At 41.9% G+C, this 15,529-nt stretch overlaps 1 protein-coding gene across 39 annotated transcripts in view; it reads right to left on the reverse strand.

Annotated features, from left to right (window-relative positions):
• The window catches only part of ANK2 (ankyrin 2), a 486,040-nt gene that overhangs the window by 59,604 nt on the left and 410,907 nt on the right, over positions 1–15,529 (reverse strand). For 25 of the 39 annotated variants that reach the window (XM_083174515.1, XM_083174496.1, XM_083174502.1 and 22 more), the window contains 5 exons: positions 11,537–11,761; positions 7,577–7,675; positions 6,774–6,928; positions 4,568–4,779; positions 3,270–3,474 (listed from right to left, as the gene is read on the reverse strand). In XM_083174515.1, coding sequence (XP_083030641.1) covers positions 3,270–3,474; positions 4,568–4,779; positions 6,774–6,928; positions 7,577–7,675; positions 11,537–11,761 — 896 coding nt within the window. The remainder of the gene's footprint in view (positions 1–3,269; positions 3,475–4,567; positions 4,780–6,773; positions 6,929–7,576; positions 7,676–11,536; positions 11,762–15,529) is intronic. The other 14 variants (XM_083174528.1, XM_083174525.1, XM_083174521.1 and 11 more) reach the window with 1 other exon arrangement.

Here is a 15,529-nt window from a genome sequence, read left to right on the forward strand (position 1 = left end):
TAGAATTCAATTTAAATAAAGTCCACCTTTTACAACTTTTTGGGGAAGATTAATGTGCAAAACAGACACAAAGGGGGACATTTACCAAAATGGATTCGTAGAAAAAAGGTGTATTCGTAGGGAGAAATACACCTTTTTTTTACGAATTTGTATTTTCGGGATTTACAATCCCAAAAATACAACAATTCGTAGTCCTAAAGATGGAACATTCGTATTTGTAGTTACAAATACGAATGTCTACACCATCGATAGGATACGACAGAAATCACCATTCAAAAGAATGGTGGTTTCTGATTTACTAAGCAGCCGTACTGACAATACGGCTGCTTAGTGGTGTGAAACACCCACGCAAATACGACAGGAAAATAGAACACCATTTTCCTGTTCTATTTGCGTTTTAGCCTGCACGGATCAGTCAGATCCGTGCAGGCTGCAGTGTAAAAAAATAGAAAAAATAAATAAATTAAAAAAAAAAACGGCGTGGGGTGCCCCCCACAGCCGAAACCAGCACCAGGCTGAAGGAGCCGGGGCCGGTAATTAAAAATCAGGGAGCCCGACAAATAGGGGTTCCCCGATTTTTAACAACCAGCCCCAGGCTCCAGGTCCGGGGCTGGTTCCCAAAATACGGGGGACAAAATGAGTAGGGGTCCCCCGTATTTTAAGAACCAGCCCCAGGCACAACCAGCCGGCAGGGTAATGTCACAGCCGGGGGACACTTATAATATAAGGTCCCGCGGCCAAAACATTCTCCCTACCGACCAGTCAGCCTGGCCAGGGGCCCTGGGGGAGTGGGGACCCCCCCAATAAAGGGGTCCCCCCCCTCCAGGACTTACCTGACCAGGCTGAAGCCTGGTGCTGTCCCCGGTGACCCTGGAGCGGTGGTCACCGGGCTGATGGTATTGTGTAAAAAATAGATAAACCATTGTTTTTTACTGTGGCACTACAAGTGCCAGCAAGCCTCCCCAGCAAGCTGGGACTTGGAGAACCACAAGTCCCAGCCTGCTGGGCATTAAAGGGCCCGCTGGCACTTGTAGTTCTACAGTTAAAAAAATAGTGCACAAAACACACTGACACACTTTTAAAATAAAACTTTATTACACACAAAGCCCACACATACTGATACTTACCTATCTTCTTCCCATAGGTCGCCCTGATGTCCTGTGTCGTCTTCGGGATCCATGTCGACGTCCTTCTTCATGTCGACGTCGCTGTCGGCGATGGTGTCCCCGTCCGGATCCGAAGAAATCCATTTGGGAAGCTGTGGAAGGAAACCATACTCACCTGTCCCAGCGCGACGTAGTCCAGGTAAGGGTCTTTGCAAAAAAATAAACCGAAAACCCCGAAACCAAACCGGACTCTGACGGAGACGCACGTGTGTTTATTTACATCGTGCGGCTCCGCCTCCCGAATGCCGCTATTGGCCGCCTTGCGGCCTAGCGGCTCCTGATTGGCCGCTAGGCCGCAAGGCGGCCAATAGCGGCATTCGGGAGGCGGAGCCGCACGATGTAAACACACCGTGTGTCTCCGTCGTGTCCGGTTTGGTTTCGGGGCTGTCGGTTTGTTTTTTTGCAAAGACCCTTACCTGGACTACGTCGCGCTGGGACAGGTGAGTATGGTTTCCTTCCACAGCTTCCCAAATGGATTTCTTCGGATCCGGACGGGGACACCATCGCCGACAGCGACGTCGACATGAAGAAGGACGTCGACATGGATCCCGAAGACGACACAGGACATCAGGGCGACCTATGGGAAGAAGATAGGTAAGTATCAGTATGTGTGGGCTTTGTGTGTAATAAAGTTTTATTTTAAAAGTGTGTCAGTGTGTTTTGTGCACTATTTTTTTAACTGTAGAACTACAAGTGCCAGCGGGCCCTTTAATGCCCAGCAGGCTGGGACTTGTGGTTCTCCAAGTCCCAGCTTGCTGGGGAGGCTTGCTGGCACTTGTAGTGCCACAGTAAAAAACAATGGTTTATCTATTTTTTACACAATACCATCAGCCCGGTGACCACCGCTCCAGGGTCACCGGGGACAGCACCAGGCTTCAGCCTGGTCAGGTAAGTCCTGGAGGGGGGGGACCCCTTTATTGGGGGGGTCCCCACTCCCCCAGGGCCCCTGGCCAGGCTGACTGGTCGGTAGGGTTAATGCTTTGGCCGGGGGGACTTGCATAAAAAGTCTCCCCCCGGCTGTGACATTACCCTGCCGGCTGGTTGTGCCTGGGGCTGGTTCTTAAAATACGGGGGACCCCTACTCATTTTGTCCCCCGTATTTTGGGAACCAGCCCCGGACCTGGAGCCTGGGGCTGGTTGTTAAAAATCGGGGAACCCCTATTTGTCGGGCTCCCTGATTTTTAATTACCGGCCCCGGCTCCTTCAGCCTGGTGCTGGTTTCGGCTGTGGGGGGACCCCACGCCGTTTTTTTTTTTATTTATTTATTTTTCTATTTTTTTTTACACCTTGCAGCCTGCACGGATCTGACTGATCCGTGCAGACTGCTAGAAATAATTCGTATTAGCGGCCGTATATACGGCCGCTAATACGAATCATTACACCATCGGAGGGTTACAAAGCAGTCGTATCTGACTGCTTTGTAAATCCCCCTCCGGAACACGACTTTGCATACGACTTAAACAGTCGTATGCAGTCGTAGGGAAACAACCAATACGAAAAACTAGGTTTTTCATATTGGTAAATTTCCCCCAAAGGGTCACAAATCTAGCCAATAATAAGATATATTCTCTTGCAAAGTGTACTTAACAAGAATACTTTTAGCAGAAGGTCTGTATACAGTTCATGGGCCTGGGTTTCTGCTGACTGTATGTCCATGGTTGGCACTCGCTGCCATGTGACCAGGCTAATAATAATAATAATTATTATTATTATTATCGTTTAAAGTATCTGTTATTGGTAGATTTTTAAAAACAAACACAAAGCTGGACCTGTTCTTTAAGGGTGCATCGACAGCTTGTTGCTTCTCATCAGGATTAATTGCATGAAACAAAATGCTTTAGGTGGTACATGTGCATACGTACTGTGGTATATTTTATTCTACCTAATACATGTGAGGTAAAGAACCGTATAAAACCATAAGAATAACATATGCATTTCTCATACCATCTGTGTGACTTCTGCATGCACACTGTGTAATGCATCAAATACAAGTATGTAGAAGAAAACAAAAATATTTATAGTGTTCTGCCAAAATTATGGTCCCAGGGATCTGTATTGTAGACTGCCAGTATAAAACGAAGATATAGCAATATAGAAGGTTACCAGTTATACTGCATAGTAATCTCAACGTAGGTGTATCACCACCATATCCATTCAGCATTGCGTCGCTGGAGGTTTTAGGTACGGGGATTGTCATTGTTATAGGTTTGTGGAATTTCCTTCTTCTTGGTTCCAAAGTCACAATAGGACTGAATGTTGCTTTGTTGCCCAATATCTTCTTCACAAGTTCACTGTGCATTGGCTGGGCCTTGAATAAAAAAAACATGATATCACTCATGCAAGATAATATTTATTACTTACACAATTTTATTTCATACACACTGCAAAACTAAGCTTTCATGAGAAGAAATTACCAATCAAAATCTGTGTATTCCCCTCCCTAGCTATGTTCTGATACATCCACACACTATCATGATAGTTCAAACATTAATAATTCTTTGACATTTTTATTATTATTATTATTATTATTATTATGTTGGCTATTTTAAATATAAATGTATTGTATATTGATTTGCTTTATATGGCAACGAATTTTGGACCCATCATTTTCCAGATTGCTAGCTATTGAGGAGGGTTTTTTCCCTTTCTCTTACAATACCTACCACCACCCTTCCAAGTCGCCATACGCCCCCCACACACAATTCCCCTATCCTTTCTTGCCTTTCTCTCCTGGGACCCTCTTCTCAGCACTGTCCCCTCTCAGCCCTGCCCTCCTCTCAGCCCTGTCCCCTTTACATTCTCTCTGCCTTGTCACCTTGTCCCCCTATCCTAGTTATCCTGGTATCTATAGGGACACCTCTACTCTCTGTCCACGTCCTACTCTCTTGGGATACTGGTCTCTGTTCTGTCCCCTCTGTCTCCTGAGACCCTATGCCTATCTATCTGTCTTGACACTTTTGCACATCCTCCATTCTCCTGGGACATTCCTCTCTTATTTTCCATTTCCCCTTTCCTGTGACTACACCACTCTGTCCTGCCAACTTGTCTACTGTCTGTCCTGTCTACTCTTTTTCTCCTGGAACCACTAATCTCGGTCATGTCACCTTGTCCACTCTCCAGTCTCCTGGGTCCCTTTTTTCTCTGTCCTTTCTTCTATCCTCTCTGCACCCTATCACCTTTACTCTCTCTCTCCTTAAACCCCTCCTTTCTGCCCTAGCAGCCACTAAGAGCTATGAGGGAAGAGATGCCTCCCCTCAACTATGGTGTGCAACTGCTATACAGACAGAGAATACTTGTGGGTCATACACTAGTCACACAATCTAATTATGTTTGGTAGTTGACTGAAGATCACACAAATAATCTGTGTATATTTTTGGGTTGATGGCTTTTAGGATCCATACCTGAAGGCCGACACGGATTCTCTTAGTAAGGGCGCCTTCTGGGAAGACAGCCTGGACTTGGGGGACCACAGTGCTGCTCAGAATTCCTCCTTCAGGTCCAATCAGGTTGTTGTCCTGTTTAACACGGGAAACCACTGCAAAATACTGCGGGAAGTCTCGGGTGATAATGCGACAGATTCGCTTTTTTTCCAGTTCTTCAGGAGAGTCGAGGACTATAGGATAATGTGAAAGTAATATTGTTAATACTAAAACACAACAGCTTCATTTTCTTTAGAAAAAACAGCGTTTTACTAAGTACTAGCATTGGTAGTGGCTATCATCAGGTTTTGTCCTCCGATTGAAAAAAACAATACCCCATAACAGAGTGTTGAGTGGGGGGAGCGCTTAGCAGGAGCTGATGATACAAGCAGCTGCAACTAACAAGATAGGGAGTCCAGTAAAAAAAAGAAAAATACAACCAAGGAATGCAGCGCTAGTGAAGTGAAAATGATGGAATTACCTTTACAATGAACAATATTTGATGGATTTTAAAAATACTATATTTAATAAAATGAAAAAAGACAGTACTGCACACTTGTACCATTGAACATAAATGTATATAAAGAATATTAAAAAAATAAAAACAAGTTTCCTTTGATAAAGCTTTTTATGGAGGCACAGCAAAACATGTCTGAACCCCCCGTTTTGCACCACCATCATTCTGACTTGCAAATTTATTGGTCTGAAACATCCCTGGACACACCAACTTATTTGTACCACTTGGTGACTATGTCATCTACTTCTAATTTGGACTAAGAATACTGCCTACCAGCAATTATACTCTGAAGTGGTGAGTGGCCTCCAAATGATTCATCAGGAATTCCACACCACATTGTTTGAGAATTCAGATAGCTGGATTACAAACTCCTCTGCCACTAGTTGGTAAGTAATCTCCTATGTTCAATCAGACTCTATGCTGCTGTCTATCAAATTACCAACTGTCCAAGGGGTGTAATAAGAAAAGATTTATGCTATATACAGTATAGGGGAATTTGTATTGTTGCAATTATTTTTATTTTTGATTTCTTAATATTTCTTATATACATTTATTCAATGGTACTATTTTTTTATTTTTATTAAATATTATCTTTTTAAAATACATAAAATATTGTTCATTGTAAAGGTAATTCCATCGTTTGCACTTCATTAGCACTGCATTCCTTGGTTGCATATTTGTCCTATCACCTTTTCAGTTCAGCAATGCTGGGGCAGAAGAAAAATACTTTCCAGGTTAAAAAAAAACGTATAATTTAACTACTCTTTTCCAATTATTTTATTTATCATTTTTGAGAAAACTGGCAGCGCTGACTCACACAACGCGCAGCTCCCAGCACTGGCATGGTGAGCAGTAAGAGTATTCTCACAACTGCAAGCTAATAAGACCATGATGCTGAGCTTTGCCGGCCCGTTCACTCCAGAGGAGGCTACCAGGGGGCTAGAGCAGGGGAACGCCCAGCTTTTTATGGGCGTTCCTCTGGGAACGCAGGCGGGTTGATGCATACTTGGGGTGGGCTGCTGATGTCACATGATGTCAGTACCCACCCCCTTTTCGGCGATCTGTGGTGGAAATAAACTCAGTATAGACAAACTTTTATTACCGAAGGGGAGAAATGATTTCTCGCCCTTTCCGCTGCATGGATAGGATGCGTTCTCATCCAAATCCCCTCACATGCTAGCGAGGGGATGTGAACAGCATGAGTAGCGGAGGGGCGGGTGTTCGGCAGGGCGGCGCTGACCTGTTTGCTAGGCTGGGAGTATGTGCAGACTAGCGAACAGGTCTGAATCAGGCCCTACATTTCTAGAAAATAATCTTGTAACTCACTTTAGCTCTATAACCAAAGAATCTGACTAGCAGAGCCTAGTACATGTTTGTGCCATCAATTAAACTTTTTTTACATAATGTAACACTGTAGTAATACTGTTATGGTACTTATAGTCCAGGTTTAGTAAATGATGGAACACCACAACAGTAATACTGTATCAGCAATGGCAGCTGTGCGTGGCCAAATGGAGCAAAACTTGAATTGCTCCGTCGGGTGCATCTAGAGACTGAGGGGGTGCACGGCACTTGAATTCTCCACATAGAGTTGAGGAGCAGTGTGAACCTTATATTATATAGCATATTATATAGGATATGATTGAAAAATCCACCTTCTGAGGACAATACCTTCATCCATTCCATTAAGTATCTCATTAAGTTCATCCTCCGTGAATTCACAGAAGTGCTCTTTCCAGTTGTCACCAGTCTCGCTGCGCAGTATCACAAGCTCCCGCTCTTTTCCACGTAGAGCCGCGAAATGAGGGATCTCCACAATCACAGGCCTGAATAGCAATACATCACGGTGAGGAATTACAGAGAGAACTTATTTCGAGCTAGGGAAAAGGTCTTAAGCCCCTAATTAACAAGCACACACACAAGATCTAATGGAGTCAACAGATTCATTGCATACGGAAAGTGAAATCTAAAAATTCAGAGAAGTGCTGGGGTTGTTTTATGGCTATAAAAGAAGTGATATAACCAGATTTGTCTACACCCAAAATATATGCAGTCTGGGATATTTTTATTTGAAAAACATATTTATTTATTTTGTTAGGGGGGGGGGGGTACTTCAAATGTAGGTACTGTCAATGAACTTGTTGCCTAGGTTTGTGATCCAAATTGTTCTGACACAGATTCAAAGTCAATCACTACTGAAAAAAAATAACATGCTCAAGCAAAAAAATTACCACAGAACAATAAATACACAGAGGAAGAAAACCACACGTACTATACCACTAAAACAAAACAAAAAAAACACACACAAAGATTATAATAATTCATCAGACCACATCTGATTTTGAAAATTTTAACGTAAATTATACTGACAAGATGGGAATAGGTTACTGACAGATAAAATAAATAATAGTGAAGAACAACAGGGACAAATAGGGAGGCCGGCATCCATCAACTTGATCTTAAGTCTATCCTACCCAAGGAATTTGGTCCCAGGAGGTCCGAGTTGAAGGATTCGGCTGACCAAGCTTTCTCCCTCATTTAGAGGGGGAGGAGCCGTAGGAAGGTGAAGTTTACTGAATACATCCAAAGCAGCAGTGAGAGAAAGAACATAGGTAAGAGTAATTTTAGCTAGTCTTAATCGTGAAAAGCCAGAATTGGGAGTATAAAAAGCTCTAGAAAACGTGCCTGGTAAATATAAAATGAAAACAAAAAAGTTAAATTCTCTCCGACTGGAAAATTTCAGTGGGAGTGTGTGTCTTTAATTTCAGATATGTTTTGTGTGTTCTAATTTATTCTGTCAGGGGTTCTCGTTAATGAACAACAGGATTTATATCGTAACTAAAGGAAAAGAAAACAATTAAAAGTACAGATGAAAGTTAGCATTATGTATGTTAAACTTAAATGATCAGATGCCACGTTTGCCGGAAACCTGTGAAAAGTAAGGATTTGAATGCATTCAGCATACCTATGTAGTTACTGGGAATTCTCACAAATATACAGACCGTAATGTAATTAAACATCTAATGTTACTTTCCTAAGTTCAGTCTCATGATATGTATGCTGTTTGCATACATATGTGTGAGCCAACTTGAGGGTGCTCTTATTACAACCACCATGACTTGTTATACACACACATAACTTCGGGCAGCACATACAGTACTAGGGGTGCTCCAGTACCCATAAAGCTGGCTCTAATGGCTACTGTTATTTATGATCTAGGACAGTGGGTCTCAAACTCAGAACCCAACACAGTTCACATTTTCCAGGTCACTCAACAGGTGCACTCATTGCTAACACATTTTCAAAAAAGTTTATATATATATATATATATATATATATATATATATATATATACACACACACCACACACACACACACACACACACACACACACATATATATACACTTTCCAAATGTGGTTCAGCGCCCTTTACTCAAATGATAGTCAATATGTCATTTCTCCAAGATAACAATTTATTAAAAACTTCAAAGTTTGATTGACCGTCTGGCCGTACAACAGAATCACAACGCGTTTCGTCCTAAGACTTCATCAGGGGATTGTATACAGTCCGAATATTAAATTTCTTATTGAAACGATTAGGAGATGCGATGTTGGTGAACAATTATTACCCCAATTGGCCTGGTAGAGATTAGTTTGTTCTGAAAAGAGCTCAGCCTGTTACAGTCTATCTCAGGGACCTCTATCTCTTGCAAGGAGGAAACTACTTTCCTTCCTTGCAAGAGATAGAGGTCCCTGAGAGAGACTGTAACAGGCCGAGCTCTTTTCAGAACAAACTAATCTCTACCAGTGCAATTGGTGTAATAATTGTTCACCGACATCGCATCTCCTAATCGTTTCAATAAGAAATTTAATATTCGGACTGTATAAAATCCCCTGATGAAGTCTTAGGACGAAACGGGATGGGATTCTGTTGTACGGCCAGACGGTCAATCAAACTTTGAAGATTTTAATAAATTGTTATCTTGGAGAAATGACGTATGAACTATCAATTGAGTAAAGGGCGCTAGACCATAATTTTGGAAGTGTATGTTGTATGTAAGTTACCCCGGCCCTCGGGTAACATTGTGGTATAGCAGCCTCAGTATAAATTGTTAAAAGACAGTTCTTCTGTTTGATATTGTTAAGCGCATCGTGGAGTATTGTGTTATATATATATATATATACACACACATATCTTGGTTGGACCGGCACTCCATTCTGTTAAATGGCGAGCGGACGTGGAAAAATAAGCAAATAGCTTAGTGGGAGCCCAACTAACATATAAGTACCATAAAAAGTAATGTAAAGCTAATTAACATGAAGTATTTCCGATGAAGTGAAGATACTATCAAAGTGCAAAGATGCACAAGCTGTAAAGGTGCCCATACACGGTGCAATGAACTCTGTGCTTTTAGTACTAGATTGCATAGCATCTAGTACAAAAAGCATACAATGTGCTATATCACCATGCCTTTTGTACTAAATACAATGCAATCTAGTATTAAAAGCACGGGCTGCACAGACTTTATGTGCTGTGAGATGGGATGGGCAAGGGAGCACGCATCTCATCGCACTGCCCTGTCGCACTGTGTGTGGGCACCTTTAGCAAGTAATTGGACTTTTGCTAAGAGTATCTATGAAATGTAATACCAAATGCGTAAGAGTACCCAAATGTAGATGTACACTGTACAATAAACATTTAATGAATATGGTTCATGAATAGGTTTTGTTGTAATAATGGTAATGGCACATACTAGCAGACAATCTCTTATATAAATGTAAAATATGTTAGTTACTGAAAAATGAATCTAGATTGTACAAATGCAAGGGAAAAACACAGTCCAGGTAGTGGAATCGTCTTTATCATCAACAATAAACCTAGAAAATCTGTATAAATGGGAAAAAAATAGAGTAAGAGGTAATACAAATACTAAATAATAAAATTACTATAAATATAACATCTTGCATATGCTTTTTATGACTATATTTACATAGCTACCAAATGTAAAATAATGAAAACATTTAAATTGGAGCTTTACCATCTATTACTGTTATGTCAGGAACGGACATGTCTGACCTCGCTGTACCTTTACAGAAGTCCTGGGCAGAGCGCTTATAATTGTAAATAAAACACTAGGATAGATACTAAGATGATCTAAAGTTTGCTCCATCCATTTCCTTTAGGTCCTAAATAAAGTAAACCAATTCTAGGAATCTATTCGGTACTTGTTTCCTAGCACGGCCACACCGATTTACATCGTGGTGGTCGTGTCGGAAAAATCGGTTCGATCGCATTGCATGCGATTTGGTCGCATGCGATGCGATCGTCGCGACCGACCGATTTTGGACCCGATTTTTTTTTTAATTGAATGTAAATCGGGTCCCTGGGACCCGATTTTACATTGGATTCAATGTAAAATATTCCCAACCCCCCCAAATGTCACGGCGTACACCCCACCCCACGATAGACGCCAACCCGAAGCGTGGCGAGCGCAGCGAGCCCGCGAGTGGTTGCGGTGCGCGTCCTCCGACCTTTTCATTCCCCTACTATCCACGTCGGCGTGGAGTTGATAATAGAATAGTGTGGCGAGCGCAGCGAGCCACCGAGCCCGAAGCGTGGCGAGCGCAGCGAGCCCCGCGAGGGGACGCGGATACCTTCACAGGTAAACGCGTCCCTTCGCGGACTTCACAGGTGTCCGCGTCGCCACGGACACCTGTGAAGCCCGCGAGGGGACGCGGATAGTAGGGGAATGAAAAGGTCGGAGGACACGCACCGCTGCGCTCGCCACGCTTCGGGTTGGCGTCTATCGTGGGGTGACGACGGGGACATCTAAAATGTGAAATGGGTCATATTGGCCCATTTCACATTTTTTCAGGATTTCAATGTTAAAAAATCTTTTAACATTGAAGCCTATGTAAAAATCGGGGGCATCGCGTCGGGACCTATGTTAATGGTCCCGACCGACGCGATGCCCCCGATATTTTACCTTTCCCGACACGATTTCAATGTTAAAATATTTTTTAACATTGGACCCTATGGGGAAATCGCGGGCATCGCGTCGGGACCATTGTTAACGGTCCCGACCGACGCGATGCCCCCGATATTTTATCCTAGCCGGCCAAATGGACCTGATTTCAAAGGAAATCGGGTCCATCTTATGGATCGTGTACCTTAACTAAAGGTACACGATCCATAAGATATGTGGCCGTGCTAGGAAACAAGTACCATCTATTCTTTTTTACCCAATTAATTTGAGTCCTTAAAATGTTTAGCTTATGAGAAGGTATAAATGATAAGCTAAATATTTGGAATGGAAGAGGTTGCCTGACTGTCCCATCGTGTAACATATAGAATGCACTAGCATGTGTCAAACATAAGGATTAGTTTAAATTACTATAGTGTTCGGCTAGTATATTTAGTGCTATCACCTACCCAAGGAACTGAGCTCCAGAAGGGCCAACTTCTATAAGGCGACTGGCCAGGCCTTCTCCTTCCACCATGGGCGGCATAGTGGCCAATCGATGGCGCTTCACCAAGCGACAGGTCACTCTTGTAGGGGCAGTGCACTTCCGAGGGGGAATTATTATTCTTAGTCCATTATGCCTGCAGCCTCTCATGGCACCTCCACGAGCATCCACCATAAAACTAACTAGGAAACTGGGAAGAATATAAAATAGAACATAAATGTTAATAATAGGCACACACACAAAAAAAAAAAAAGTAGATGAACTAATTCAGTATATAGCATAAACTACGTTTGTTTAGTTGAAGCCCAGAGGAAAAAATAGGTGCACATTATAAATATGAAAAATACTGGTATAGTTCTTCAACACTATTATTTTGTTTAGTAGTTTTTCAATACTTTGAATAATTGCTTGCAGACACAAATTCATGAGAGGTCCTATTAAAACTGTGGCAAATGACTCATATTTCCTTCTACAAAAGAATGCAAACTGTCAAATAGAATAACCAGATACAGTAAGCAAATATGCCAGGCACAGTTCATTCCACATGCTTCTGATTAGGGGATGAGCATAAACCAAGACAGTATACATACATATATACACAGGTAGTATGTCATTTATAGATTTAAACACATATTAGGGAAGTAATGGCATGCACCTATAATGTACATGAATGGTGCATTTGCACATGCAGATACCATTCTATCAGTAACAATTGTATAAGGTATTTGAAATAGCTTTTCCAATAAATGAAACCTGACAAGTACAGTAATAAATATTATTTAGTATAATCAATTCCCCAACACAAAGATAGCTAGATAGATTATATATATATATATATATATATATATATATATATATATATATATAGGTATCCAGAGGTGGTGGCGGCACTCGCAGGTAATGAAAAAATGACGCTATTTTCATCAGAAGCATAATACACAATGACATTGTGTATTATGCTTCTGATGAAAATTCCAAAACAGGAATTGAAACGTTAAGCTAACCCCGAGTAGAGTCGTTTTTTCATTACCTGCGAGTGCCGCCACCACCCCTGGTTACCTATACAATAACACAGGAGGGCACCCGGGGCCACAAGAAATCGTTATAATGGAGTGCCGACACCAACCCCGTCGACTATATATATATATATATATATATATATATATATATATACACTGTATAGGCTACATTTTGGCTGGGGCTCTTGCTCTGGCAACATACAGACCTCAGCAGGTGAGTATAGCAGCGACTGTTAGGGGACGGTAATGGGACTTAAGGGGTAGTGACAGGGTGGATATGACCCTAAATGTGCTGGGACCCTTTAACAGTAATAAAGAAATGCAGTATAAACGCACTCCCTCTTCCATAATTTGATGGTTCTCACTGCAAAGCGGTGCAGCGGGCACATAGCTGCTGTCACTCATACTCTTAGGCTAATGCAGCCATACTACTTTCCCAGCTCCCACAGATCAATCACAGTGTCATCTGCCATGTGCCCACCTCTGCAATTAGAACTGCTCTGCAGCTGTTGTGGACATTGACATCCAAGTCTAGCTGTAGTTAGAAACATAGAATTTAACGGCAGATAAGAACCATTTGGCCCATCTAGTCTGCCCCTTTTTTTACCCTTCAGGTAAACTCAACCCTTTTTAAACCTTATTTCTTTGTAAGGATATTCATATGCCTATCCCAAGCATGTTTAAATTGTTCTACTGTCTTAGCCTCTACCACCTCTGATGGGAGGCTATTCCACTTATCCACTACCCTTTCTGTGAAGTAATTCTTTCTAACATTTCCCCTGAACCTACCTCCCTCCAGTTTCAGTGCATGTCCTCGTGTTTTATTACTTGTTTTCCTTTGAAGAAAATTTCCCACCTGTACTATGTTAAAACCCTTGATATATTTGAAGATTTCTATCATGTCCCCCCTTTCCCTTCTCTGCTCCAAATGATACATGTTAAGATCTTTTAGTCTTTCCTGGTACGTTTTGTGATGTAGGCCATGAACCATTTTAGTTGCCCTTCTTTGTACACTCTCCAATGTATTTATATCCTTCTGAAGATATGGCCTTCAGAACTGGACACAGTATTCCAGATGAGGTCGTACCAATGACCTATACAGTGGCATTATTACGTCTTTTTTTCTGCTACTGATTCCTCTCCCTATGCAACCAAGCATCTTATTCTACAGTTGTTTTGGAACTACTGATCCCAGCATGACCTGCCACAGTCTCCCAGACCATGAAAGCGGTCTTACTGTTGTATACTATACATAACATACACAGCATATTTCATGCTTGGCGTAACCATGCTCCACATTTGTCATAAACTCTATATGCTAGTTAGGGCTCAAGAGTATACTAGAAATGGCATGCTCAATATATGGCATGTATGCACAGTATTTGTGGCATAGATGATACAATATTTCTGGTGCTACAACAGTCAGTAGGTGCCTGAAATTGTAATCTATATTTTCATATAACTTAACTTAAATGAGCATGACAACCTATGTTAGGACAACCTATGATAGGAATCCCCTATCTCTCTGTGGAACAGTCCAACCCTCAACCTGACTGTAGCTGGCTTGGTAATATTGCAGTTGTAGATAGATAGAATAAAGTGGAGAGCTCCCCCTATGGTCAGGAATTCAGATGGCAAGTCATATTAGTCACACTGGGACCGAGCAGAAGTGGATGTTAATACAGTAGCAGCTCCAACTTTTATAGCAGCAGCTACTGCAAATGTATGCTATTGCCGCAGATGATTGGCTGTCTACTGAGATACTCAGCAGCTACAGCTCTGATCAGTTCACATTGAGACAACATTTTCTGCACTATTGGACATTAGTCTCTCAGAATGTCCAATGGTGTATGACTGTTAGTGCCAGTGGATGTTTTAAATGCATCCATTTTTAAATCAGGCCCACTACTGTATCTCACTACCTGCACACAAGAGTGAGCTACTGACCATGAAAATCTGTAATCTTGTGGTGCCATATATACAATAATAATAATAATAACAATAATAATAATAACAATAATAATAATAAAGCAGTTTCGGTACTTGTGTATTATCACGGCGCCCATTGCATCGCATTGCATACCACTAATTAAGGTATGCGATGGCATGCGATGGACCCGATTTCAGCCTTTTTTCCGGGCTGAGTATACAATTTTAAAATCGGGTCACATCGTATGCCATTACAATGGCATGCGATGCGATGCAATGTGATATGCCATTGAGTCCCATGTTAAATGGCACCCCCAGACCCGATTGTAATGGGGGGCATTTCACATACTAATGACCCATGAGGGTGGGTATACAATAAAAAATCGGGTCTGGGGGGGCATTTAACATGGTAATAAGGCATCTGGGTGCCTGTACAATTAAATATAGGGTGAAATCGCGTCGCATTGCATGTGATCATATCGCATGCGATTTTTCATCGTACAATGCCCTGCGATGGAAATCGGGGGCGCCGTGATAATACACAAGTACCGCAGTTTCCCTTAAACTATTAGCTAGAAACAGGTCAGATTAGCCATCTGACACTTTTGGAAAATCCCAGAATGTCTGATGGAACACAACGCCATCACAACTAACATGTAGATGTGATAAATAATTTTTGCATAAATTTGAAAAGTTCAAATTATTATTTTCAAGCAAATGTACTAATTTTCTCCTGCTAGTAGAAAAGGATCGGACAACAGTCCATCCTGGCGAAGAGCTGTAAGCAGTGTGATAATGTAGTGCTATCACACAGCTTCCTGGTTTGGGTCCCAGACAGGCACATTATACATTCACACCCATTTTATGCTTCACTGGCTCCCTATACATAAAAATCTGCAAATTAGTATCCCATCTGGAGATGGCACTATCCTATGGGAGCCAAGCTCCAGGAAGCTTTTCATTCTAGATCTTGTGAAATTTGACAGCTTAGCAGCCCCCACAGAAATAGT

This window comes from Crinia signifera, chromosome 1 (assembly GCF_055691185.1).
Source record: "Crinia signifera chromosome 1, ASM5569118v1, whole genome shotgun sequence".
In the NCBI taxonomy this organism is placed as follows: Eukaryota; Metazoa; Chordata; class Amphibia; order Anura; family Myobatrachidae; genus Crinia; species Crinia signifera.